This window comes from Nothoprocta perdicaria, unplaced genomic scaffold (assembly GCF_003342845.1).
Source record: "Nothoprocta perdicaria isolate Ctin4 unplaced genomic scaffold, notPer1 scaffold_55, whole genome shotgun sequence".
In the NCBI taxonomy this organism is placed as follows: domain Eukaryota; kingdom Metazoa; phylum Chordata; class Aves; order Tinamiformes; family Tinamidae; genus Nothoprocta; species Nothoprocta perdicaria.
The window spans coordinates 1004169-1031692 of NW_020455810.1; the positions used below are offsets into that span (position 1 = coordinate 1004169).

The window sequence follows — 27524 nt, forward strand, 5'->3', positions numbered from 1 at the left end:
AATATGTTTAATTTTTTTTCAAAATAACTGATGGCAAAATAAAATATTTACATCACGTCATACTGTGTAAACATGTAACGTCACTGTACAAAGAAATATACATGCAAAATAAAGCAAAATTTTAACTGAAACAATAAAGGAAAACAATACACAAACATAACGATATGAGGTTGGTACGAATACACATCCAGTTTTGAAGTCAGTTGTTTTCTTTTAAAAAGTTTCTGTACAACTTTACAAAATAAAAAACAAACCAAAAAACAAAATAAAAACAAAACAAAAAAAAAGGAATAAATAGAATACAGTGGAAGCCGCAAAGCTCAAAACTAATCCAAGCTAGGTTATGGCTTAAGACCCCGAGACCTAACGACGCGTGGGACGTTGGCTCGGGTTCTCCCAACGCGGCGTTTCACACAGACGCAGAGGACAGCGCGCCCCTAGGAACGCAGCGACGCACAGGGAACCACCCCTGCCTTTCGAGATAGCTCCTGTCAATAGCACTTCAACCTTAGAAACAGCTACGAAGACGAGTACGTTACGTGTCAGATCCTCGCCGCCTGACCACTACTTCTTGAATGCATTTCTTCACCAAAGAGCGCAAAATCCATTTGTTCGTTTCACAGAAAGAAGTAAACACTGATTGGAAAGTTCTAAAAAGCAGTAAATATCGAGACTGATTTGGGGGAAAGTCAGACTTTGGCATTCTGAATACAGCAATAAATTTTAAAAAGTGTCACCCTCTTTCTTAACCAGTTTGGAGATTTGGGGTACGAATCTCTCTCCATCTCTCTCCTTTTTTTTTTTTTTCCTTTTAAACAATCCTTAAAACTGAGCAGTCTCCACTAAATCCTACGCTAACCCTCATGGGAATCTACGAGCGCCGGTGCGACGCGGCACAGCCTCCCTGCCCACCCGGGAGCCCCACGCCCGCACACCAACCCATAAAGCTCGCCGTACTAAGTATGTGCTTTTTCTATATATTTATTACAGTTACAACAGAGGTCCTCATAAATAGTTGCATAAAATGTTAAAGCCACGACATTGCACATGATATGAAATAAAAGGAGATCCCAAATGAGTGCATTTACAGTATTTCATCCTGCTGCATACTGCTCAGCAACGGGGTTGGCCGGCCGGGCACCAACCTCAAGTCCCTTTTTCTCTGGGGGGGGACAGCGAGTGCTGCCCTGAACTGAAGACCCGCACAGTGGCATTCCACCATTTCGGAAGGAGGGGGAAAGAAGGGATAACGAGGCTTGGGGGCAATGGGGGGGCAGTTACAGACCGAAGGCAGGTAACAGTCTATATACAAGTAAGGCCTACATTTTATCAGAGCAAAACAATTCATTCTATTTGTATGCAAAAAACTTTGAGGTTGGATGCACTTAAAAGCAGAGTCCGATCTCAGTGCACTGCTACGTGAGATACACACAGGCGAGGAGGCCACGGGAAAGCTCTAGGACCGAGTGAGAACCGGGTGTTACGAACGGAGGCCGCTTCCGCGGGCAGCCGCCTTGGTGAGCCTTCTCCAGGCGGGAATTCGGTTCTGAATACCAGTGCTTTGAACATAGGCGTTTCTTCCTTGAATAAATCTGGAAAACGGTAGTCAAGTTCACTTGCAAAATTCAACCCTTGTTCATTAAAAAAACTATTTTTTTTTAAATTTTTTAAATTTTTTTTTTGCAGAAACCTGAATAAAATACTGTTAGTGTGTCGCTCGCGAGTGCCTTTTGCAGAGCACAGTGCCACCGCCCTCCCCGGCGGCGAGGCGGGCGGCCCCGCGGCGCCTGCGCACACGAGCACTCGCTGGCAGCTGCGTGGCTCGCGCGCCGCTTGTCCTCAAAATTCAAGTCAACAGCTGATTGGCAGGAGGAGTCTTATCTCCGGTCGGATCGGCAGGAGGAGTCTTATCTCCAGTCTTGGCTGGCAGGTGAAAGAGAATGAGAGAGAACTTCGGGCAAGGTCAAACTCTTGGCAAGAGCCTGCTCTGTAAGAAGTTTTTAATGCTACGGATGGGTCGAACATCATTCTGGTGTTTCCGCCGCTCGATGAACGAAGTCAGTCTGGACGTGTCGATGCTGTCAGCGGTTTTGCTGTTCCCCAGCTGCAGCCACTGCTCCTGGAGGGCCAGCGCAGCCGAGGGACGCTTAGCTGGGTCGTCCTGAAGTAGGAAGCATACAAAATCTTTGGCCTTCTGGCTAACTCCTTTGAAGTAGTCATCTGGGAAACTAAAGTCTAAGCGGCAAATATTCAGGCAAGTTTCCTCTACACTTTCATCCAGGAAAGGAGAGACGCCACTAAGAAGGACATACGTGAGCACGCCAATGCTCCACACATCTGAAGTGAGGGAAACAGGATTTCCAAGAATAATTTCAGGAGCTGCAAACTCAGGGTTTCCAAGTAACTGGTGGATGTAATATGTAGTATTGAGCTGGACTGCGTCTCCAAAGTCAGCCAGTTTTATTGTTGGCTTAGTGGAACTCTGGTCCACCAAAATATTTTCAGGCTAGAAAACATAAAGGGAAAGGGTTAGAGGCCTTCCTTGAAGGCAGCCTAGCAAGTATTTAATGCTCCAACATTACTGCTTCCCAGTCGGCACTGTAAGCTCAAAGCTCCAAGGATAACGGCCAAAGGCAGCTCTGCAACGCTCCCGGGCAGCCCTGTGCACCCTGCCCCCAGACCAACACGCGGGCAGTCTCCTGCCAAGTGCACCACGCAGGGAATGTGTTTCAGAGGCCGGCACTGCAGCACTTGCAGGAGACACAGCTCTGCCAGATAAGGCTGCCCATGTTCACAGCAACAGCTCTGCAAAACTCCACAGAGAGCTCGGCTCGACAGCTCACAGCTTGAAGAACAGCAGTTAAAAATAAGGGGGGAATAAAGGCCTTTGTATTTCTTTATTACATACAGGTAACCTACCTGCATTTAAAGAATTAAAGATCTTGTCAACATGTGTGCGAGTCTTTCAATAAAACTCAACAACTTGATTTTATGCTTCTTTAGCATAATGGAGCTGCACGGATGGAATTAAAGCACTGCCGTGAGACTATGGCAGGAAAAGATCCGAGCGGATGCGCATGCATTCAGCAGTACTGCTCTATGACAGCAAGCTGAAAGTGGAACTGTTTTATGGTTTTAATTCCAAAATTATTGCTGCTTTAGCTGTGATCCCACCAAAATAAGAGTAACATTTATTTTGCTTATTTTGCTTTGCTACTTAGTTAATAATTGCACTTACCTACAAATAATTTCTTAGTAGTTCACTTTTTTTTGTAATCAGAGACTGGAAAAAAAAGCACTGAACACTCCCTATAGCATTAGGGAACTGCGTTTTTGGTCTCCATGATACATGTAGACTAAACAAGTTCAGCTTGGTAAAGCAGAGTGTGTGGAAGGAAGATGCAGTCCCTTCTAGCTTTTTCTCACAATGACACGTTTCAGCTAGAGAGATTCTGCCTACAAACAGGCTTGTCAATGCTAAAATTCCCCATTATTCAAATAGGGCTGGAAAAAAAGACTTTAAAAAGAGTGAAAAAAATGTTTTAATTCAAATTCATCGAAAAATCTTCTCCTTACACAGTTTTTTCCATCAGAATGCATCAAATCCTTCTGACCCAAGCAAAACTGATGTGTTGGAAGAGCTGCCTAGCAGGAACCATCCATATCACACCCTGATTCCCTCCTGAAGGAGCAATTTGCAGACCTATGCCCTCAGCTGCCAGGTTTTAGAAGCACGAGGTGTTTATGCTAGTTCCCTGGCTCAGCGTGCTCTGCTTGCAAGCCCTTTCACTGCTCACCTTTAGGTCCAAATGTGCTATTCTGCAGTTGTGAAGATACTGCACAGCTTCTAGAATCTCTCCCAGGTAGAGTCTGATCTTCCCCTCTGTGAGGTTTCCCCATCGCACAACATAGTCTAGAAGGCGACCCTGGTCAGCCCTATTGGAATTACAACAGGTGTATTTTAATGCAGATAACAGAGCTGAAAGAAAAATATACAACCACTTTTCAAAGTTATTAAAACATATATATGTAGTGTTCGAGGTAAATATCCCTCAACTACAACAACTATTTCACTGTTTCTAATGTTTAGCTACTGTTTCTTCATCATTTATTTGATGATCAAAGGCTGCCAGGGAGAAAATTCTGTGTTGTTGACAGCTGGCCTGCAACTAAAATAAGAGGAACTTATTTCAGAGAGGGAGGAAAGGGTGAAGGCAGAGAAGGAAAGGAAGAAAACCAGTACTATTGCCACACAAAGGCCTACAGAATTACAATGTTTTTTATTCTATCCTTAGTTTAAAACTAAAGAAACAAACCTCAGTATATCCCAAGTATCTAAATCTGTTCGGTACACAATGGATTTATTCCACTGAGATTCTATTAACACTGAAAACCTCTTCTAGTTTAAATAGTGAAAAGTCTCAATTATAATCTACTGGCTACTAGAAGTGTGCAAATGTATTCTTCTGTGATGTTTCCTAGGTTGTTACAGAATTTATGTGGGTGCAGTTATTTTGGTCGCACAGTTTGGAATGGTAACACCTACATGCTCTAAGCACACAGGACAGTAAGCACTTTATGCCACTAGTCATAAAACTGAAATGCTAACCCATCATCATTAAACTGGAGAAGAGAGAACTTCAAAACTCTGCTTAGCCACTACATCAACAGAACTGTAGGTGAAAATGCATAGACTTGAGCAAAGAAAAAGAAAAAAAAAAAAACCCCAGACTATTAATAGTGCTAGTGAGCACCTAAGTCCTGCCACAGGCTGAAGGAATAACCATAGCCAGATTAGAATATTCCTAATTCACCTGTGCAATCCCTTTATATAAAACAATTTCTCTAATTTCAGACTATCACCTACGTGCCAGTTCAATATACCTACTTGACTCCTCCTTAATACATCATTAAATGTAGCATCTTTAATAACAGCACAATTTTATTTAGGCGTTTTCAAACTCAATTCTTAGTTTCTTATTCCCAAACTACCACAAACACTCAGGGAACACTCAGCTGCAGAGATTGAACTTAATGGATTATGTTAAGAGCTCACGCACATTTCTAACACTAGTATGTAGTTGGTGGAGGTCTCAAAGGTATCAAGAAGGCCAATGAGCTGGGGATGTTGGAGATTCTGCATGACTCCAAGTTCATGGGTAACCTGGTCTCGTTTCATCAACTTCTTATTCACAAACTTAGTGGCTACTGCTCGCTTGGTTCCCTTCTGGTCACACTTCTTAACGACAGAAAATCTGCCCCTGGAATACAGTATCAAAAGGAAGGAATTAGTCAAAACATGCACAAGTATATACCTGTACACTGATAAATATCCTAATTTCAGATCTCTAATAAAGCATGATCTAGGTATAAATAAAACTCGTTGTGTATGCACCTTCTACAAAATGTCTGGATAAATAATTATCTCCAGAGGGAAAACTTTTTTTATAATACTCACAGAGAAAGCATTCAACTTTCAAAGATCCACCACTAAGCAGGACAAAGCAGGACAAATGCAGAATTTGTGTAACATCTACATAATAGCTGTACAACTTATTTTATATTTTGCTTATTTTTGGACCTCCTCTGCCTTGAATTTTCATGCCCTCAACAAAAAAGGCTTCACTACAATAGCAGCATAAATTATGTTTAGGTGTGCTTCAAAAAAAAAAAAACAAAAAAACACTGGAGCCTCTCAAAGTATCTGCAAAACACACATCCTTCAATGTGGTCTATAACACCACTTCAATCTAACGTGTTCTGCTTATACACTGCCATCTAGTGCTGATTAATTCTGGTTTCCTTATTTTCACATAACCCAATGTAATTTTGGCTTTTTAGGCTCATAAATAACGTGTCTTAGAGAATGTCATTATTTGATTGAGAATTTCATATTTTGACATGACTGTCAACATACCTGCCAAGCTCAGCCACTTCACTGTAGAGGGAATCAAAGTTGTCTTTCCAGATTACCATGATCCCATCACTTCCAGGACCTGCGATAAAGAGAAAGACAGTATTTAATATAGTCAGATTCTCCTGAGAACAACACTTGTCACTATAAGCAATGGTTTGTTTCAGATGAAAAGGAGACTTCATACTCAATTTGGGAATATATTTTTGGGAGAATTTGCCTGGGACTACCATTATCATTTTTGGTTTGAAGCTAGGTGTGTGCAACTAATATCTTCATATTTTCCATCCTCTTGCAGATTGGAGATAAAATTGCTTCTGTAATCAACTACCTTATTGATGGGTTATGAAGTCTCTTACAACAGTTTGGGTTAAATAATATTTTGAAAGAGATAATGCAAAAAAGCTGACTGCACTTAAATGGCTGCAGTCCTTGAGGTCCAAAGGACTGAAGGATTTCCCAGATGTTGAAAGTCCTGGAGGGAAACAAATGTCAACAACAAACACCGGAACTTCCTGATAAACGTATTGATAGATCTGGGGAATAGAGCTGCCTGTGTTTTAGAGCTTTAGTTAGGAAGTAACATCATACTAAATTCTGCTTTACTTTTGATTGAAAAAAATGTTTACTTTATTCTTACTAATCTTTTGATAAGGTCAGTAAGACGACCATGGCTAGAAAGATGGTAGTTTGGGCTAAAAGACCTTTATGACCAAAGCATCATTTTAGTCTTCTGTGTAGGGATAAGAAGCACATTGCTCATACTAGCTCCCTACTAGCGGCACAGTTTCACACTGACTCCTTCCCATCCTTCAGGAGCTTTCTGCTCCCTAGCTAGAAATTTTCCTTGGTTGACAGGCAGTCAGTGGAGCCCTCTTGTCCCCTTAATCTGTGCATGACAGGGGCTGGCAGCCACACAACTGGGTTGTGCGCCGGGCTGCCCAGCCTGCACACTGCGGAGCGTATCTTGCAGTGGGACTAATTCAGCTGCAGGGGAAACTGTCTGTATAGGAATGAGTAGTCTTGGCAAACTGAAGGAAATAGACAGAGGAATAGATATTTTACATTATTGCTTTTATCAACAATACATCTGGCACTGGTTTAAAAAAAAAAAAAAAAAAAAAAGGAAGCGATCAAACAATGTAACAGCTACCTGAAACAAGAAACAAACACCAGGCCAAGAATTCCTTTTCTGCCTTTTATCTATCGCAATGCACCTAAACTAAGAGTTGACTGCTGAAAGCTTTGAATGAACAGGAAATGCCAGGAATAATCTGATCACTGCCTCATTATGTTGCTTGGAAGGCACATATTGTGGCTGCCAACAAGGGGCGCTTAAGATGACAGCAATGAATGTAAAGCCTCCAAAATTTCAGGAGAGGTTGTTGGAAGGGACACGTCTTTCAACATCTGGTTTCAACATTCCAAGAAAATTGTGAAGTTCTTTTGGAAAAATGGATGTTGGTGCAGACAACTGTACAAGTTCCTGAATCTGCTGAACATATGTACAAAAGCAGCACGAAACATTCATATCTTCTTTTGTTTTCCATGATCAGTTTGAGACAAAGCTATTCCACCTAAAATTTATTAATTTAAATATTTTAAATTCTTTGCAAGGAATGGGTTTCTCAATAGACTAAATGACCTATCAGCTACCTGGAAAGGTTACTATTCTTCTTCCTCATTATGTTCTCCCTACTTCTAAAAATGTAGAATCCACAATGCCCAAGAGAAAAATAACTAATTATATGAATGAAACACAAGCTTATCTCTGCGTTGCCAAATGCATTAAGTAAAAGCATTCCTTTCCTCTGAAGCTTTCCTGACATCTATATTTACATGTATAGAGACATTTTTCATTTTTGAAAGTTCTCATGCCCTGAGATTGCCTCATTTCAGATCCTGAAAGCATGTAATGAAGTGTGGATCCATGACACAAAGAGAACTTTCTTTTTCTTTCTCTTACATGTTTTCCAAAATACTGTGGCTTTAATTCTAGGAAAGGACTCTACAAAATAATACATGGCCAGGTCACCTTGGTAGCTGTGCATTTTACTAATGATAAATGTTAATATACTACAGTCTCATTGTGACTAAATAAAGAATATAGAAGATATGATTTTATCGTAGTATGTTTCAACTCATATTGGCCAACAAGGTGAATATACACCTAGATTTGATATGGAAATGATCTGCAGAATTTTGTCTGTAGGGACCAAAAATCAGTTACTTCCTAAAAATGCATCTATTGCTGCTGAAACAGGCCGTGTGACACAGGTGAAACAGACCGGTACTGCACTTCCTCAGCAGAGGAAAGCCTCAAGAGTCAGGCTTCTCTTTTCTTTTGTACTGTGGATAATACATTATCCTTGAAATCTCAGATACTGTGAATAAAATCCAATGAAAACAGACAGATGGGCCTACCTAAAACTCGTAGACTGGCAGAGGATGAAACCGAACCCATATCGTTTGCAGCTATACAGGTATAGACACCATCGTCTTCTGCAGTGACGCCAATGATTTTCAGTGAAGCCTCCCCTAAGTCACTGAGAAACATAATGACAATTGTTAATTTATATTCATTTTATAGACCTCAAACTACAGAAATTAGACACAGTTAGAGTGATAATATTTCTCAGCCTACAGTTCCTATACGCTCTCAGGACAAGCATTGTTAACCCCATCTTTGCCATTTCAGAAGTCTCTTTCAGACTTAGAGTGTTTTGTGTCTTTGAAATAACCTGGACACCCTACAGACTTAGCAGGAAAGCAAACGTTCTCACTGGTACTTTGTCGCTTTGCATTTGAAAATCAAGCCCTTGTCCTGTTTTTTGTGCTCCCTCTACCACCCATAATTATGAGGAAGCATCCTGAGACAAAGGCAGGGAGATGGTCCATCACTGCTCCTTCCCGAAGCTTAACTCCCATTCCTGATGCCTAGCATAAGGAAGCTGATTTAATGTTCAGGTTTGCAGAGCATTTATCCCTGGTAGGAGTAGACTCCATTTTTAATACAAAACAGGCACCATGTATGCCATGACTTTGGAGACTTGAGAATGCTGGAGAATGAGGTTGGGAAGGTATTCAGGTTTTCGCTCTGCAGATGGGCAGAAATAGCAATAGGATATAGGAGAGCACAGGAGAAGGATTCTGCAGACTCCTCTTTAATCTTCCTCACTGCTCAAATGTCCTTTTTGTCTGTCTTTAAACATCTCCTTAAATCTTCCTCTTGCAATTCATGTCTCCTGCTTTTTTGACAATATGCCATGGTCAGTGGATAGAGCATTTCACCTCTAGGCTCAAAACAACCCTAAGTATGTTATTACTCCCCCAACAGAGCATATATCCATGACTATCCATCATTCTTGTTGCTCTCCTTTGGGTTTATGCCAATAGCTCCAAGCCACTTGACTGACTATGCCAACAGCCGCTTGTCCCGGCCTTTGAGCACTGGCATGGCCCAGTATGGTTCCCGATCAAGCACGGGACCAGTGGGATACAACTGCCCTGACACATGTGGCTACTGTGATACCTCATCGGAGATGCCACCTGAATTCTCTTTTGTTTTCAGATGACATTTTAAATCAACCAATTATGACATCTGGGTACCACCAGCCACCCTCGGAGGAAGGTGCAGAACCTCTTCACAAGATCCCAACTATGAGGTTATTTCCATCTGAGGCCAAATCCTTCTTTATGGCTCAAAGTCAAGGCCATCTTGCACCAAAGTTGCAAAGACAAAATGTAATGACTTCAGCAGTTCCTCTTCCTTCACAGGGGTTCCCTTTTCCACCCACAATCCAGAAAAATAAAAATAAAAATAAAAATAAAAATAAAAATAAAAATAAAAATAAAAATAAAAATAAAAATAGAAATAAAAATAAATAAAATCTTCCTCAGAAGAAAGGAAGCTGGTTTTTTTTTTTTTAATCATATATCACCCCAGTGATCCCATCTGCAGCATGTCCCATACAAATTTGTTGTACTGGCACAACTGAGGAGCAACAAACGGGGCACAGGGAAAGGAACCTTATTAGCCAGCTTTGCCGGAGGTACCACACAGGTTAACTACAGCCTAAGGAACCCTAAAATGGTAAGTTCATGTGATAGCAGCAAGTCAGGTACTGAGTAACTACCAACTGAGGCCCTTCTGTATGAAATCAGAGCAGCATTATGTGTTTATGAGTCACGGTGTTTGCTCTTGGGGTGTTCAGTGGGGAGGGGAAGGGAGATATGTTTGAGGACAAAACCCCAAACACCTCAAGGCAAATAAGCACTAGGGTTGCTTGTAAGAATTCTTCCTTTTAGAGTGAGGAGGCGAATCACAGGAACTACTGTACCTGTACGAGATGCTGTGATGACCGTCATTGCTCAGCGTATTATGATCAGGACCTTTCCAAGTAACTGAAGCCTTGGGGCGACCACAGACTTTACACCTAAGCACGATGGTTTCTCCTGTCTCACAAGTTACCTCACTCAATGGTATTATAAACTCTGGGGGAACTGGAAAAAGAAAATTAATGGTAGGTGAAGACAACCAATTTGTTTTCTCCCCCCCAGCTCCCTTACCAACTCTTTCTTATAAATAAGACAAAGTAGCAAAGCACGGTGGCATTGAAGGTTTCCAGGGTTTTATCCCTTGGATCGTGAATGGCTAGGCCACTTGCTGGGGCTCTGCAAAGTCAAAGACTGCTCTCTCTGAATTAACCTGGATGTGACACTATTGTGTTATGCTGTGGATAACCCAGAAACTATCATGTGAATTGAACACTGAGGCAAGTAAGCTGAGAAAACCCTTTGGTGAACAGTATTGAAGAACATGGTCAAGATGGCGAGTGTTTATGGTCAGTTAAGTTTTCCCACGAAACACACACACAAAAATATCTGTAGAGATAGTTGCTTACAGGGGAACGTTGAAAATCTTACTTTTGTGGATTAACCAAACAAAACAAAACTAAGAGCTTAGCCCAGTCTCTGCAGAGCCACTAACTTTGTGCTGATCAGCCTCGGCATTAGAGAGGCCTTGAATGCTCCCTGGAATTCCAGGTGAAAAATTAAGCAGGTGGTCTCCACCTCCTGACCTTACTACTTCCAAATACAACGAAGCCCAAATTCTGTACAGCTTCAGTGCAAACATATAGGAAAGGAAGATGGCATAAATCTTTCTGAAAAGCACACGATACAGTCCTTATGCTTTATACTGTTTTGGACAGGGCAACAAAAAAGTTCTGGCATCTCCATGTGAGGAAGAGCTTCTTCCCTGTGAGGGTGACAGAGCCCTGGCACAGGTTGCACAGGGAGGCTGTGGAGTCTCCTTCTCTGGAGGTCTTCCAAACCCACCTGGATGCCGCCCTGTGCCCTGTGCTCTGGGTGTCCCTGCTGGAGCAGGGTGGGTTGGACTAGATCTAGGGCTCAATTCCAACCTCAAGCATTCTGTGATTTCTTCTCTTGTCCTGTCCCTACCACCGCAAACACCTTATCCCAACCTCCTACACATATATTTTGATAGAGATTCTCTAGAACTAGAGATTTAGAGTTCCTAAAGTCATGCATTTAAGTGAATTTAAACAAAGCAAACTATGCATTCAACAAATTTCTTTCTTAAAGATTAAAATAACTTACCATCATAAATGTAATTGGGGTTGAGAAGCTGGAAAGGAGAAATTAGAGAATTAATGTCCTCATAACCTTATAATAAAGAAAGAATGGTAGAAAAAGCATAGTAAAAGCAGAGGTGATGGGCACCCATAAAGATCTAAGCAGCATCTGGACCTCAGATGCCATCATTGTGCTGCTCTTTCTGCACAGACCTCCAGATTCAGAGATTACATCTTCCTGTTCTTGGTCTGGACAAACACGGTCCATTAAAGCCACTGCTACATCCATTACCTTGCTGTGAAAATTCTGACAGAAATTAAAACGAGAGGCTAGATTTTAAAGAAATCCCAGTGTGATTATTTCTGAAAACGAGTGTGTCTTTGCAACATTTACCTTTACAGAAACCTTGTTGGCAAGTCCTTCTCGGGATTTGCGGTAACCATTTTCTAGCTTGCCTTCCCTTTTGCCGTCTTTATCTTTTTTCTCAGATTTCTTCCTTAAACGGAGTGCTGTGTGCCAAGATGTTGACTTCCTAAGTGCAGGACAGGAAAACTTTGATCAATTCTTTTTTTTTCAAGTCTCAGCTGTGTGTTATGTTTTTCAGTTTAAAATGCCATTGATGAAATATATTTCAGTGTTATTTCATTTTTTCATTTTTCATTAATAGATAAGTGAAAAAAATACCTTGTGTACTTCTTCACAGGATATTCTAACCTCAATTAAAATTGTACACAAACGGCTAAGATTTAGTGTTTAGCTTAGTATTTCTTGAAATTTTTGCTGGAGTGGCAAACTTTCAACATAAAAATATAAACTGCCAAACAAACTGAGCAATGAACAGCATAAGATCTATCTCCAATACAGTCTATAAGAGCTTTACATTCAAGCTGGTGGGAAGTCTGATATGACATAGTTTTCCCCACTAGAGAGATGAGAGAAGGCTTCCTAGCACAACCAGCCGTTTTCAAATGGTTTGTGGCTCCAAGTGGAAAGTTGGGAACTGGAAATTCCACTTGGCACAAACATTTACTGCTATCTTCCTAAAGAAACATGTCTTGCCTGGCAACTCATCCCATTAAGTCAGTCAGTAGCTTGCTGCTCTCAACGCTTGCGTTATTAGTGCTTTTCTTCCAATAAACAATGTCCTTCTGGGTTCCTTCCTACTACCCTGTAGCTTGAAGTGTGTTTAAATGTCTGTTTACATTCATCCTACTGGATGTTTACTCCTCAAAGACAGCTTCAACTTTTGGTTTAAAAGATTCAGCAGTTTAAACTTAGCTGAACTTAACTAAACTTAACCTTAAATTTAACTTAGCATTTTTTCTTCCTCCTCCAGGGACATGCCCAGACACTCACTTGATGGTTCCATCAGGGTTGTCCATGATGACTGCACTGGTATGCCCCAAGACATAGCCGGGAATCCAGCCCTCGGCTGCGGGGCACTGATCGGTGGCGGCTCTGAACACCAAAAACATGTTCTGTTGGTTGCTGGCTAGGATCTGCACGACCTCTCCTTGGTAGACATTTATCTCATCCTCCTTCACTGCCGTGTAATCGTGGGTCACCAGCATGGTGGAGATATTGCTACTGCTGCTACTTTCACTCTGCAGGCGTCAAAGGGAAGCACAAAGAAGGGAAGGGAAGAAACAACCATGTTTAAAGCTCATGGAGACGAGAGGCTATGCTTGGCCCAACCACTACAACCACGACCTGCATAATCCACATAACTTGAGGCACAGTCAAAGCAAAGACCTCTGATTTCTCTTTTAGAGTTGGCTGTGTCTATCCTGTACATTCCTGAATGTATCCAGTTTCATTTATGAACACCATTACTTACAGCAGCAGCAATTTATTCCTGTTACTTTTAATCAAGATTACTTTCTCCCTACTTTACTAAGACTCAGTTTATACACAGCCACCCATTTATCTTCCTTTCAGGCTCTGATGTAGAACCTTTTACTGAACATCTTCACGGGGAACAAAACTACAACACAGCACATGGGGCAATTCATCGGGAAGTCTTACGTGTGCAGTTTCCAAAATAACCAGTTAGGACTCCACATCATAAACACTGGAAACTCCAACAATGAAGAATATATTCACCAGCCCTTCCTAGCACAGCTTGTTAGATCTCAGGCATCAGCCTCTTCTTGCAGGCTCAACACATCAAGGTACCAAAGTGTAAAAAAGGCTTTTGATAATCTCATTCTTAAAAACTCAAGGCTTTTCACTGGTTGAATCTGTATGATCAGTTTTGTTCCTTTAAGTGCACAGGATGCATTTATCCAGTAAATGACTGGAACTTTTTAAAAATTCAAGTTGCTTTGGCAAAATAAGCACTCTGAACCGCCAGCATGAAGTTGGAAATCTCACTTTTAGTCACCAAGATAGCTGTGTGTTCTTAGATGCTTACCTTGTGTTTTCAGCCAGTGGTTATGAGTTTTGTTTGTTCAATTACTATTTGTTTGCATTTGTTCAGGTGTTGTGCTGTATACACATATGAACGTGTATATATACATACGTATGTATGGGTGTGTCTGTATATTTTTGTATGTACGTGTGTGGGAAGGTGTGTATATATACATACATGTTTGTAAATCACACCAATGAGGGTTTTTCAAACCAAGAAATTCTCATGGATGTGTGTAAAGGATAGCTGGTTTTGCCCATGCCTGCATTTCCCACATTTGGTTTAGCAAATAGAAATTTCAAAATTATTATCAAGTTGTGCAACCCATTCCTCGGAATAAGTGGTTTCCTTCTCAAAGCAAGTTCAAGGCAAAGCACAAGGCCCATTCCCAGTGCAACGGGGGGCAGTTCTGTGTGCATGCTCCTACGCCTGGCCCGGGTTGCTCCCAGTGAGGGGTTGCTGTGCCCAGCTTGGCCTCACTGGTGAGCAGCACGTTGAGGCCCGCAGGCTGCACCCAGCTGTGGCTGGAGGCCAAGGCGGCTCCTACGTGCGAGCAGGGAGCTCATCTCGGCTCGCAAGGCTAAGGGGGCACCTCCTTCCTTCTCAGAAGGACCAAATGTTCATCTCCACAGCACTGAGGAGGCGCAGACACCTCATGGACACCTTGAACACCACGGTCTGCTCCAAGCTGCTCAGGCCTTGGGTCCTGTGGGTGTTTTGTCTGTCTAAGCTACTGCGAAATCCAGAACCCGGGAGAGGACCTGTCTCAGATTTACAGCTTCTCCAGCACATTCACATTTCTCCTGAACCTGTAGGTTTATTCTGACTGGACTAATCTTTGACTGGCTGGTTCAAGCCCATGCCGTCTTTCTCCCACCAGGATGCTGAAGCAAATGCTGCGCTAGGGAGAGCTTCACCCTGGAGAGGAGCAGCTCCAGCTGGTCCTGCACAGGAGCCGGTCAGACCGGCTCAGAGGACTGGCCACAAGGCCTGTTGCATTCAGCAAGGTCTTGCCATGCTCCGGGCCAGCCAGAAACAGCATAATCAAATTCCCACAAATCTCATTGTCAGTCACTGCTCAAAGTAGAATGACAATTTCCTAATTCTTTTAGTTCCATAGCAATATATTATTAATTCCATTAACCTAAAGGAGGAGGGGAATGCTGAAGGAACAAAACTGGTCCCAGCCTCAAGCCTTTCTTCAAACACTATTCCTGAGCCTACTGTTTCTTGGCGTGCAGCAGTATTTATATAACTGCAAGACTGACCTTTCTCTAACACAGGGAAACCTCTTTTTCTAGTTCAATTTAATTGAATATTTCCTGTTTTGAATAAAAACGCATCAATTTTTTAAAAATCTGTTATGAAGTTGTCACTTAGCAGTTACCAAATCCTCCTCCTCTGTGAATGTGTTTATATAAGAACTGATCCACACCCCAAGACAACAGTCTTCTCTTGTTCCTTGCAAGAAAGTAATTATTCTTGCACAGTAAATCATTTTCTACTGCAAGTTTTGCTGGTCATCACTGACCTCAAAGGCAGGATAACAGAAAAGGGTGTATAGTCAAACCCTGAAAAATTGCTCTCCAATTCTAAAAAAAAAAAAAAAAACCCAAAACAACCCCCTACTCTCTCTCTCTCTCCTCCTTAGAGGTAACCTTTCTCACAGCTGTCACACTAAAAGCCTCCCATATGTACACGTGGGCTGCCACAGGCAGTTTAACCATATGTGCGCGCAAACACTTGCAGATACACAAATGGCTAAATCGATTTAAAAGAAGCCTTCACAACCCATTTTCTCTAGCATGCTGAATGCAGTGTGAAATCACGATAAAATATAGTTTAGAAATGGGGATGTAAAAGAAGAATTTTCTCAGTTTTCAGGCTGAAGGAAACACAGTTGTGAAGGAGAAGTCATATATTCAGACATTATATTTTATAGTGAGAAAAAACAAGCTATGGCATCTTTCCTGAGATGGTATCAAAATTCAGATATTTCAAAAAATTCATGCCACTGCCTCTCTCTCTTTTAACAAAACAATATTAATACTGTGCATATAAAGAGTCCCCCCATCGTGATTCATGTGCTGTGCAGCAATAGCCAAATACTCGTTATCTCAGCAAATACATTAGCATCACTTTTTGCAAGACAGAGCTGAATCAAACAAAAAGTTGAAAGATGATTGAGATAAAAATACAACACATGCAAAGCATATTGTTTTTTCCTCTGAGGCTATTATAAAGGTAAGTGTAAGAACCAAGAGGTGAGGAAAGCTCTGTGCGTTAAAACAGTTCTATTGAGAATGCATGCACTTTAAAAAGGAACTGCAAGTTAGGTGATTTGCAAAACTGCTACTGCAGAGGAGGTGTGAGAGAGTGTAAAAACAAACATTTGTGAAGAGAACACTTAGTGAGGAAGAACTGAAGGGGATTAAATAAAAAAGGCACCACGTCCCGCCTACCACATCCACGGCAAGTGCCTTAAAACTTTTGCCTTATGCTTGCACATGCCCCTGTGATAAGTGTGTAGCATCTCCTGGTGGACGTTATTAGAGAGAAGGTGGATTCTGCTGATACCCCAGCACGAACACTCCGAGTGCAGCCCTCAAGGTTGAATCTCCAGGTGCCCTACGCCAGTTCCTCTAACAATGCAGCCGAGACAAGTGGAGTCACTATTCCCACTGAAGCTTTGGTTGTGGTAGACGGAAGAATGTTTTAGTTAGGTTTTGGTTGTCTGTTCTGAGTGGATTGATGGAAGATTCCTGGACTAGACATGAGATTTAAAAAGGCAGAATGCTGTATATCAACTAAAGCTGAGAGAAAGGGGGGAAAAAAAACCCAACAACAAAAAACTCCCCAAATGAAGCAGCCCAGGGAGTGCGCAGTAGATGTCCCAACGAAGTTAAAACTCAACTGGACAAGGGTGGCCGGCGTGCGCGTGACAGAGAAAACAGCCCCCAGGGAGACAACGTGCCCAAATCCTGATGTGAGGGGCCAGAGGCGCCGGCTGCGGCGCCGGCCCAGGGCGCTCTGGCAGCCGCATTTCAGCCTGTTAATCGGGTGCCTTCGAATTAGACACGGGAAAGCAAGGAGAGCAGGTTAGTAAGTACCAGCCTAGTCATCTAGGTTTTCAGCAGAGGTGGAAATTGCATCTAATGTTAGCAGCTGCTTCTGTGTCTGTATACATGTCGTGGCACACGGTTGATGTATACACACACAGTGAGGTAGGCAATTCTGTTTTTTTTTTTTTTTTAATGCGCAGAAGATATTGGAAGAGTTGATTATTTCAGAGCAGTACAGCACTGGAGAGCCAGAAGTTAGTACGGAGAGTGATGGCAGCGCGCAGAAAAGGAGCATGAGAAGGTTTTAGAATTGCTCGCAGGACAGAGGTGCTCCGCTCTTACCCCATTACTCTGGGTGGAGTGAACTGACTGCTCGCTGGTCGAGGAGCATGTGCTCATGCGGTCTGTGTCCTTGCTGTGTGAAGAGTGGCGGTGGACCTGACGCTGGAGGGAGTCACTGTCCCCAGGGAAAGTGAAGGAGCCAGGGCGGCTGGCGGGGGATGCTGGGATGGAGCTCCAAAAGGAGCCCTTCTGCAGGGGGCTGCTGGGTGGAAAGGTTTCTTTGCCAAAAGGCGAAGGGAAAGTCGTGGAGAGAGGAGAGTTCATTGGTGAGATGGCTCCTGGCCTTGGCTTCCCGAGCGTCAGGGATCCTACGCTGTTCCTTGAGCGACCATCCTCTGAGTTTCCGCGAGGCTCTTTCTGGGCCCCGTCAGCTGAGCCAGAAATGTTTCCTGGTGTCTTCCTGGGACTCTCAATAACTTTCATCTTGGGAATCTGCTCAGCTTCTCTCTGAGGACCGTCCGGTTCTGCATTGGGAGGGTGCCTGTCTGGCTGGCTCGGGCCAGCTTCTAAGGAGGTGTTGTAGTGTGGCAGGGAGAGATTGTGAATGGACATACCTGACATCTTGTCTGCCTCTGCTTGGGCCGAGGCTGCAGAGGAGACCAGGACTGGGGAATGGTGTCTGACAGGCTGGGGGATCCTGGATGGCCTGCTGCGGCTGGAGCTGGGCAGGCCGCTGCAGCTGCCGGGGCCACCGCTGTTACCGCCACTGCTCCCGCCGCCGCCGCCGCTGTGGTTCCTCTGGTACTCGATGGGCGACGTCAAGGCTGGAGGGAGAGAGCAAGAACAGTCTGAAACGGGTCTGGGTAGTGCCGAAAGGGAGCATCATTCAAACAAGGTACATTCACTCAGCAAGGCTGGTCATGCCACTGACTTTCCTGTGTTACCCTTCATGATCTGCTAAACCTTTATTAAAGACAGAAAAGTTCAAACCAGAGAGAAAAGTTTTCCTGTAGAAAAAAAAAAAAAAATTGGGAAACACCAAGTGTGACTCTGAACTTTCAGTTCCTTTCTCTATACGTTACAAGCTACGCAAAAATTAATAAATAAAAATCAAAATACGGCAACACAAAACCAGAGCACTTTAACAGATACATAAAAACAGAGCAAGGACTTTAAAGTGCCATACCAGACACCAATGACTACTATTTTTCCTCACACAGAGCCTGAATACCGTTACAACAGTAAGATTTGCTAACAACGGCCACGAAAATAATGCAAGTGAAATATATTACAAATAGATGCTTAAAACTCCTCTTAGGTTTAGTCTGCAAAGACTTGGATTTACTGAAAAGGAGTATGCAAATGCCGTAGATCAAAGGATGATGATGCCAATTTTAATTCACTCCTACAAAACATTTGGAAAATTTCACCAAGAGAACACCATGTGAATTCTGACTACCGCTCCCGTAATAAACGCTACGGCATCTGTTCTGCAGCAAGTGCGGGGCACATTTTGCTGAACTGTTCTGCGCCAGCTCAGGAAAAGGAAAACTCCCAAAGCATTGCAGAGCCCAGAAACAACAGACGAGAGGCAAGTCACTCAACTCAATTAGGGCCCTTCAGGGAAAGCAGACCATTTACCATTTAAAAAGTTGCGCTGGTTTTCCAAGATTTGGTTAATTTCATGGATCCACAACTGGCGGACGCCTGGACTGGCAGAATGCAAAACAAAGGTCTCCGTGACATCGCCCGTTCTTGACGTTAGTGCAAATTTACATGGATCGCTGTCCACATTTTCCTCCAGGGAAAGGCAACTCACCTTAACGAAAAAGAGAATTTACTTGGTATATTTTCCAAGAACCACCATTAAAATTTCTTTCTGGGTAGCTCAGAGTCAGAGCTTCAAATGTAATTCACATAATTATGCATAATGTGAAATGGGTAATTTACAATTCATACTCATCCTTCCCTTCAGCAGAACAGCACTGTGAAATGGAGGGATGACCATAAGCTAAGGACCAGAGCACGCCGTTCCTGGCACAGCTTCCCCGTCGCCCTCTGCAGCAGTGTTTGTTCCAGGGAGCGCAGCCCGAGTTCATTAATTGACACCTCGTGCCTGAATATTCTCAGCCTGCCCAGTGCAAGGGAACGTTTTCCAGCCCCGGCTCTTCACAATCCAAGAGCAAGAGCTTTGGACTGATTTCAGCTGAAGCCCATCAGAAATTAAGGGCAATTACCTTTCTCTGCAATGACCTGGTAATGTGATGCACACACGTTGCAGAGCTGAAGAGTAAACTCTTAGAGAATGTTTGTCCAGCTTTGAACAAGAACATCTGTTTTGGTGCTTCACAGGGGAAGCATCAGAGAGCTACGATGCAAGACTTCCATTTATCAGAGTGAGCAAATATCTTTTAAGAAGCACTTTCAGGAAAACAACACATTTTTTAAAAACAGGAAAACAAACACATGTTTTAAAAAAACACATCCAGAATTCACTAGCGACTACACACTCTACATGAGAAAACTGTTACCTCTGTGGTCCCTGCACAAACTCAGCCCAGACTCACACACAACAGTTACCTTGATACTGTTTTTAAACAAGAATCCGGGCATGGAGAACCCTTTCTTTTTATCTAGCGGCTCACTGAAAATGACAATCTGCTCAAACAGGAAGACTCGTCTTTCCTTGCAGCGCGGCAGGAGTCCTGTGTCCTGGTCTGTGACCAAGAAAGTATCCTGGAGCAGGAGCTTACCCTGGGCTACAATTTTACCCTAAAAAGAGAAGCAAGTGCAAACATATTCAGTATGATTCTTTGTCTTTTAATGCATCTTTTTGCACATCATTCTAAAGTAATATTGTAATATCTCCTGATTTTCAGAGTATTGTGGACATATATTAATTGATCCTCCAAAACCAGTCTTTGCTGTTCCTCAGATCAAACAAGATGACCCTCCCCAAAACCAAACCAGTCAACCAGGAAAAACCTTTTCAATTAATATTCAAGACAGTTTATTAGCAACACTAGTAAAAATCACTCCTTGCACAGAAACTCCCATATATTCTTCCAGTGTCTTCCAGAGTGCCAAACAGTGGAATAGTTTAAATTCATATTTGCATCACAGAGCAGAAAGGGCTTTGCTAATAGATGCAGCTGTAGTGATAGGACAAGGGGCAGTTGAAACCCAGGCAGTTCCATCTCCACATGAGGAGGAACTTCTTCCCTGTGAGGGTGCCAGAGCCCTGGCACAGGCTGCCCAGGGAGGCTGTGGAGTCTCCTGCTCTGGAGATCTTCCAAACCCGCCTGGATGCCGCCCTGTGCCCCGTGCTCTGGGTGTCCCTGCTGGAGCAGGGGGTTGGACTAGATGAGCTCTAGAGGCCCCTTCCAACCTCAACCACTCTGTGATTCTGCAGTCTGGCTGATGCACACTGCTTCAGTAGCCACGTTTCATCTGCACCAGCCTCAGCAAGTACGGAGAGGGGTTCCTCACCTCAGGTACTTTACTGGCCTTAGCATTTCCTCCTTTGCCTACACTGTTGGGGCCAGGCCTGCTTATAATTGATTGAGCGTTTTGTCAAACATTAGGCAAAAAAGAAAGTGTAATAAAACCAGCACTTCCAAGGTTCAAAGAATGAGGCTGAGAGAGCTGGGTCTGTTCAGCCTGGAGAAGAGGAGGCTGAGGGGGGACCTGATCAGTGTGTATAAATACCTCAAGGGAGGCAGTGAGGAGGAGGGGGCGGCCTCTTTTCAGTGGTGAGCAGGGATAGGACTAGAGGAAATGGCTTCAAACTGAAGCATCGGAAGTTCCACAGGAACTTAAGGAAGCATTTCTTCACTGTGAGGGTGACAAAGCACTGGAACAGGCTGCCCAGAGAGGTTGTGGAGTCTCCTTCTTTGGAGATCTTTAAAACCCGCTTGGATGCAGCCCTGTGCCACGTGCTCTAGGTGACCCTGCTTGAGCAGGGGGGTTGGACTCGATGACCTCTGAGGTCCCTTCCAACCTTCGGCATTCTATGATTCTATGATTCTATGAAGTCTGGTGACACTGAGATACAGATAAGGTTTCCCAGGAAGATCTCCTTGGCAGGGGGAGGACTTAATTTTTAACAAATCTTACAGATTGCAAGGAAGCTCCCTGTCTCCACCCCTACCTCTGCCAAAAACATAAATGCTAACGGACAGTTTTTAGAACACCTGTCAAAAACTCACAGCAAAACATGTTCAAAAAATCTATCCAACTTACATCAAATCCTTGCAGGCGGCCAACATTCATCATGTCATTGCACCGTTTTGGCACTATACACATGACCTCTACAGCTCTCTGTGAAAGATGAAACAGTCAAAGCTTTACTTTCCATACAGGATTTTGTGAGATAGAATTCTGTTTGATTTGCTACTGTTGCTTTGAAGAGAAAGCAGCATAAAAAGTAAGTACTTGCCATAATCACAAGCTCAACAAAAGCAAAGCTGGTATAGGTACAGAACAAACAGCATTCAAGGCAGTAAGAGAAAGTGTCTGAAGTACCTCTAGTTCTGTTGTGTCAAGGTTAGCTTTTTTAGAGTATTTGAGGAAGTCCTAAAATGAGAAAAACACTAATATGAGTTACTTACTCATTAACCAGCAAAACAAAACCTTAGAAAACCTGAATTTCTATCGTCCATCAGAGAATGACTGATTGCAAAAGACACTTATTATCCTCCCACCCCCACAAAACCAGATTTTGTTTTTAAAGCTTCCTTGTTACTCCCCCTCTCTTTTTTTTTCTTAGGATTTATTCCTTATTTTGTTTTATTTCACGAAATAACAAGTATTAAGGCCATGGCCTCTATGATAAATATTTACTGAAAAGTAACCCTGTGTCAGTGTTACGTAGATGGAAAAATCAGGACAAGTCCAACAGCTCAAACCACAACTGCAATTGAAAACAGCTTGCAGATCCCTCTCTCTCTTGAGCCTGACACTGATACAAATTCTAAGCACTTCCATGTCACTGACTTGAGTTCATCTGGTATTTCAAGAAATTTTTCATTTCCAGAAAGTGCAAACTTCAGTCCAAGCATTTACTGAAATTTTCACAACTAACTGAGTATGTTTGGAAACTAAACTTATACTACCTAAAGATATGGGATCTGATTGGGAGAAGGGGTTAAAAAGCACCCTCAATAATTTTAAAAGAAAACATATCAATTAGCAAATACATTAAATCACTCATTTCAACATTACCTTCAGTAACAGCTGGTATTTCATAATTCTCTGCACAGGTTTTATCAGCAAGTCTGTGAGCTGAAGTCTGTGGCCCAGGCGTTGCTTCAGATCCTGACAGTATAAAAAACAGTGTTTTGGCTTAAAATATTGTTTTGTGTAATAAGAAACATAGCCACATGCATCACCTTTAAGGGCTATCACAGGAGAAAATGACAGAAGTCAGAACAGAAATTGATCTTCAGTTTGCAAAAGACGGGAGTCCTTCCCATCTTCTGGATGGGATGCTTTCTGTTTTTTTTTTTTTTTTGTTGGTTTGTTTTGTTTTTAACATGACTGTGCAGCAAAATTCATTTTTTCAATCACAGATTCTATACATTCTGGTTTTCTACAGTGATCCTTACTCATCCAACACTGCTCCTTCAAACATATGACATACATATGCACTGTCAGCTGCCCAGGTTAGTATCCAATTTAATTTATATCATATACCTGAACTTCGCTTTTCTCCTCTAAGATCAATACATCTCTGGGAACATATATCAGACTTAATAAATCACAACAGAAATGGCAATATTATAATTATTATTACCAGTTCTATGATAATTTGAACCAGTAAAATCAGTAATAAAGTAGAAGCATGTGCTTTTTTTGTCAGCATACCTGACAATTCTTAGCATTTGTGCACTGCTGCTTTACTCTGCAGCTGTCATCTCTCAGGAACTTACCTCAAAAAAGGTATCAATGTACTCTGAGACAATATGCTCAGACTTTGGTTTGTTTTGGCAGTAAACTATGTACATGTGCAACCTTCTCTCCTAGAAGAGCAAAGACATGGAATAATCATTATCATCTTTATCATGACAGATTAAAATAGAACATTACTTAAAAAGTAGAGCTGTTTGGAAATCTAAACATAAAAAAGGTTGAATCTGAATCCATACTTCCTGGGTAATATCACTATGATGTCAAAAGGGCAACACAAGTCAAAAAACAGTCAGCACAATGAATACTCCAGAACATCAGCTGTTCAGTGATCATAGCTTGATAAATCTCACCATGAAGTTACCCATGAAAAAGCCTCATTTGTCTTTTTAAGCAAAAGTTTGAAGTTTCTATTTGAATACTTATTTTACTTTATTTACTTTAATAATAATCTAACTGTTCTAAAATGTTAGGATAATGTCCTCATCCTATTTAACTGCAGACAGTAATGAGGACAAAAAGTTGGTTTGTCCATCTTTTATCTTGTGTTTTCTCCCTTGCTAGAACTTAGTGGGAAGTAGGTGATGTAGCATGGAAAGGGTGGCATTGGTACCTTGGAGTCTGATCCTGTATTTTGTGCCTGTGTTTTTAACAGCAAAAGCAACAAAGAAAAAGAGTGAGCATAAACTTCTGTCTCTAAAGATAATTTTTGATTTTCATCTTTGCTGGTGCAGAAACAGGGATGCTCCTTATGTGTCCATTATTTACTCCAAAATCTGCTCCCAGCATCCCTGCATTACTTTGCCTGGACTGCTTTGCTCTTAAAAGACTTTGCTGTGGTTGCAGACTTGCAGAGTACTGAGCCATGAGGACAAGTGGACAGTAAAAATGGAAGAAATCACAAGGAGATTGAAAAACACGGGAGAGAGATTAAGAGCAAGAACTGAATTGGGATGTCCTAGCTTGGATATCAGGATTTTGCTAGAGAATGTGGCAGCAGCAGCACAGCTTGACTCTCCATGTGGAGCTGTCAGGATGCCTTTCAATGACAATTCAGTTACAAATACATCAGGAGAAGGAAAAAAAAAAGCAGTCAGAAAAAGGAAAGTTACTCCTCCTGTGTGCCTGCCTTACCAGTGGCAGGATTCTCCCCTCTCCTTTCCTTTAAAGCCCCTGAAGTGAAACAGCTCGTTTTTCCTCATTAGACCAGAAACTTGGCCTGGCTTCCACTATTACTCTTCCATTAGTGCCTGGTTCCATGATTTGCTACCCAGATATTGACTACAGGCCAGTGGGAAATCAGAAACCCTTTAATCAGCTTTAATCTAATCTGCTCTCAGTCGCTGCTTGTGCAAACCACCCTATTTAGCAGCCCAAGTTCCACTTCTGTTACCTTGGGTGATTTAGAGTACCTAGAGACCTCAGCTCAGGTAGCTACTACACTGTACTTCTATACAAAGGGAAAACAACAATAAAAAAGTGAGGGAATTGCTGTATAGTGGTACGTCAAGCATGCCTTCAATTTTGACGTATTTTAGAAAATTACCTTGATTTTTAATTTTAATTAATTGAGGAAGAAAGGGACATGTGTAAAGCTATAAAGAGTATGGGACTAAAATTAAAATTCAAAAATTTCTGGCACTTAAAAGACTTTTTCTCAAGTGAAGAGTGAGGAAGCCAAACCACTGCTGTGAGTTTCAAAAGCGACGTGGTTTAGAATCAATACAGAGCCAAAACTTTGAATCGAAACAACTAAGAACCACCAACTTCTTTCCTATTTCTGTTTTCCGTGTTCCACAGCACAGCATTAATACATCTAGGACTGAAAGACAGGTGTTTTGGGTCATATTCTAGTACAGAACTAGAACTGACTTGAGAACAGGGCCCACATTCATACTTCCTCTCCACAGAAAGATGCTGCAAATAAAACCTAGATTCTTTTAGTTCATTTACAACCTCTTATAATCTCTCTCTCCACAAATTTTACAGCATGGAATATTTTATAGCACTCTTGAATTGTGTGCTATACCACAGATTAATTTTTAATAATCAAATGTGTTGGTCAGCAATACAAACTGCAGCTTGTCAAGGATTGCTTGCACTTACATGCTTAACGAACAGGGATCCCAGCTTTTCTGGCTCTTCAAGGCACTTCTCCAACTCTCCTAAAAAGAAGCTGAACATAAACAGAATAAGTATTCTTTTCCCATAGCATATAATACAGCGACAGGTCATTATGAGGCAAAGTGGATTTATTGCAAATGTGTATTCTGGGTCCTCTATCAACAGCTTTGAATGTTCTTAAAATGAGGGTTGTTACCACGAAGTACGTACAGGTTCTCAATGGAAATAGTGTATTATTTTGTTAACAGATTCTGAAGAGATGCACTAAATATGCACCCAGAAGCAGATGTGATGGTGCTCATAAATAAGACTAATTTCTCTCATATATGTATTGAAACCTTTCTCCTTCCTCGTCTGCATGGCTGAGGTGCTCAGACTGCCATGCTAAACCATAAAAAATTCTTAAAAGACTCTTTGCTTAGTTAGAGAAGACATGTTCAAAACCAAAGTCTCAAACATAAACATTTCTGCACAAAACACAGAACTACCCATGCTATGCACAGTCAGTTGAAGCAATTGCTATGGACAAACAACCTTGTTTAAAGCAAGTCTTCATACCAACATTTGTAAAGTGAATCTTCCAAATAAGTACTGGCAACTCAAAGTGCAGGACCAACTACAGGTACCTGGTTTCTGAATATTTGAGGGAAAATCTAACTTTGTCAATGTCATTGCACCTAGGTAAGCTTGTTTGTCAGGTGGCTTTGGGATTACAGACATACGTACTCTCTGTGCCAGTCATAAATCTGGTGGATGTTTCCAAATACGATCTTGTCTTTCCCCTTCATGTCGTCGGGTACACCATCCTCCTTCATAAGTGCCATGTAACCCTGCAACAACCCAAGGCAACGAACTGTGAACTTGCCGGATTAAAAAAGCAGAGAGTTGTTTTTTAATCCTCCTTTCCCCAGATGCCTGCATAACAGTCTCAGACTTCACTGGGATGGAAAAACAATCACAGAACTGCTGTATAATGTAACATAGCACCGAGCATGGACACAAAACCTTCAGCATTGACTTGGGGCTGTCTGCACTGCACAGCTCAGTGTTCACTCACTCTAGCTCACTGATCATTCCCTCTAGCTCACTGATCATTCACTCTAGCTAATTGAGCCCGGGCAAGGAGATGAACTCTCAAAGCACACTGGAAACTTCTGCAGAGCTCTCCTGCACTGTAACTGCCTGGAGCAGCCACACTGCTTGGGCCAGACAGAGCTGCTACCAAGCACAGGTGAGAGCCACTGAGCTGGCTTTGACATTACTTTTCTCTGGGTTTCTTATTTCAAACAACAAATGAACTCTACATACAACTAGCTGAGAAGGAAAGCAGTTGTACTGCAAATGGCACTGTGCTGCAGGGACCAATATTCACTGCATGAGCAAACTGGACACCGAGGAACTGAACATCGATTCTACGAGCAAGGCTCATTTGTATTTTCCAGCAGCCCCATCTTCTTTCTGTTGGTGCATGTATATACTTGTCTCTTTGTGCAATTCCATCATGTAATCAGACACAGAGATGTATTTTTAGTTTCTCAGTACTCAAGCAACTCTAGTCCTTCTCCTTTTCTTCTTCTTCCTAATAGTTCTATCACTAATTAGCAAGGTATGTTTTAATTTAGCTGAGTTTATATGTTGTCACTCAGTGTTCTCGTTACTCTGCTGGCTAGGAAAATAAGATCTGTTATCTTTTGAACACTGCAAACCAACTAATAAAATACTGGGGAAAAGTATGCATCTGTTAAAAGTGCTTTTAAAATCACCAACAATACTTCAATGTTGGTATGAGAAAGGTGAACTGAAAAATATATGAACTGATCTACATCTGCATATGTATGAAATTCCTTGTTCAGTTATTGACATCAGTACAAAAGTCCCTTTAGAATAACCTAAAGCTGATATCTGAAATTATTTCATTGTCCTTTCTCAATAAAAAAAGATGCTTTTCGACAAGACAGAAGAAAAACTTCAAGTTACTTGGTACATTTTGTAACAGCACTGACAGTCAAGCACAAGGTAAGAAAGACAGCTTACACATGTGAGCTTTTTCTCTCACGTGCAAACTAAATGTCAGTGCAGTGTAAATGCCCAACACATTTAAAGTCTTCAGTGTTTGAAATTTATTCCACACAGACTTCACCTAAGGGATGGCCTCTCATGCAGTTACAAGTTTGTTATCAGCTTCCTTAAGAAAGATGCATTTAACAGTTCTTCAAAAAAAAAAAAA

At 42.0% G+C, this 27524-nt stretch overlaps 1 protein-coding gene across 2 annotated transcripts in view; it reads right to left on the reverse strand.

Moving 5' to 3' along the window:
• Positions 1 to 637: 637 nt before the first annotated feature.
• TRIO (trio Rho guanine nucleotide exchange factor) overlaps positions 638 to 27524 on the reverse strand; it is a 165151-nt gene continuing 138264 nt past the window's right edge. The window contains exons 39-56 of one of the 2 annotated variants that reach the window (XM_026048555.1): positions 26024 to 26127; positions 25280 to 25349; positions 23197 to 23286; positions 22490 to 22582; positions 21791 to 21841; positions 21509 to 21586; positions 19847 to 20038; positions 18908 to 19085; positions 17327 to 18090; positions 12869 to 13116; positions 11906 to 12044; positions 11537 to 11564; positions 10255 to 10417; positions 8339 to 8460; positions 5918 to 5996; positions 5061 to 5261; positions 3798 to 3936; positions 638 to 2506 (exon numbers count right to left, since the gene is read on the reverse strand). In XM_026048555.1, the coding sequence (XP_025904340.1) occupies positions 1964 to 2506; positions 3798 to 3936; positions 5061 to 5261; positions 5918 to 5996; positions 8339 to 8460; positions 10255 to 10417; positions 11537 to 11564; positions 11906 to 12044; positions 12869 to 13116; positions 17327 to 18090; positions 18908 to 19085; positions 19847 to 20038; positions 21509 to 21586; positions 21791 to 21841; positions 22490 to 22582; positions 23197 to 23286; positions 25280 to 25349; positions 26024 to 26127 (3282 nt within the window). In that variant the 3' untranslated portion in view covers positions 638 to 1963. Of the gene's footprint in view, positions 2507 to 3797; positions 3937 to 5060; positions 5262 to 5917; positions 5997 to 8338; positions 8461 to 10254; positions 10418 to 11536; positions 11565 to 11905; positions 12045 to 12868; positions 13117 to 17326; positions 18091 to 18907; positions 19086 to 19846; positions 20039 to 21508; positions 21587 to 21790; positions 21842 to 22489; positions 22583 to 23196; positions 23287 to 25279; positions 25350 to 26023; positions 26128 to 27524 lie in introns of those variants that run through there. The other variant, XM_026048556.1, reaches the window with a different exon arrangement.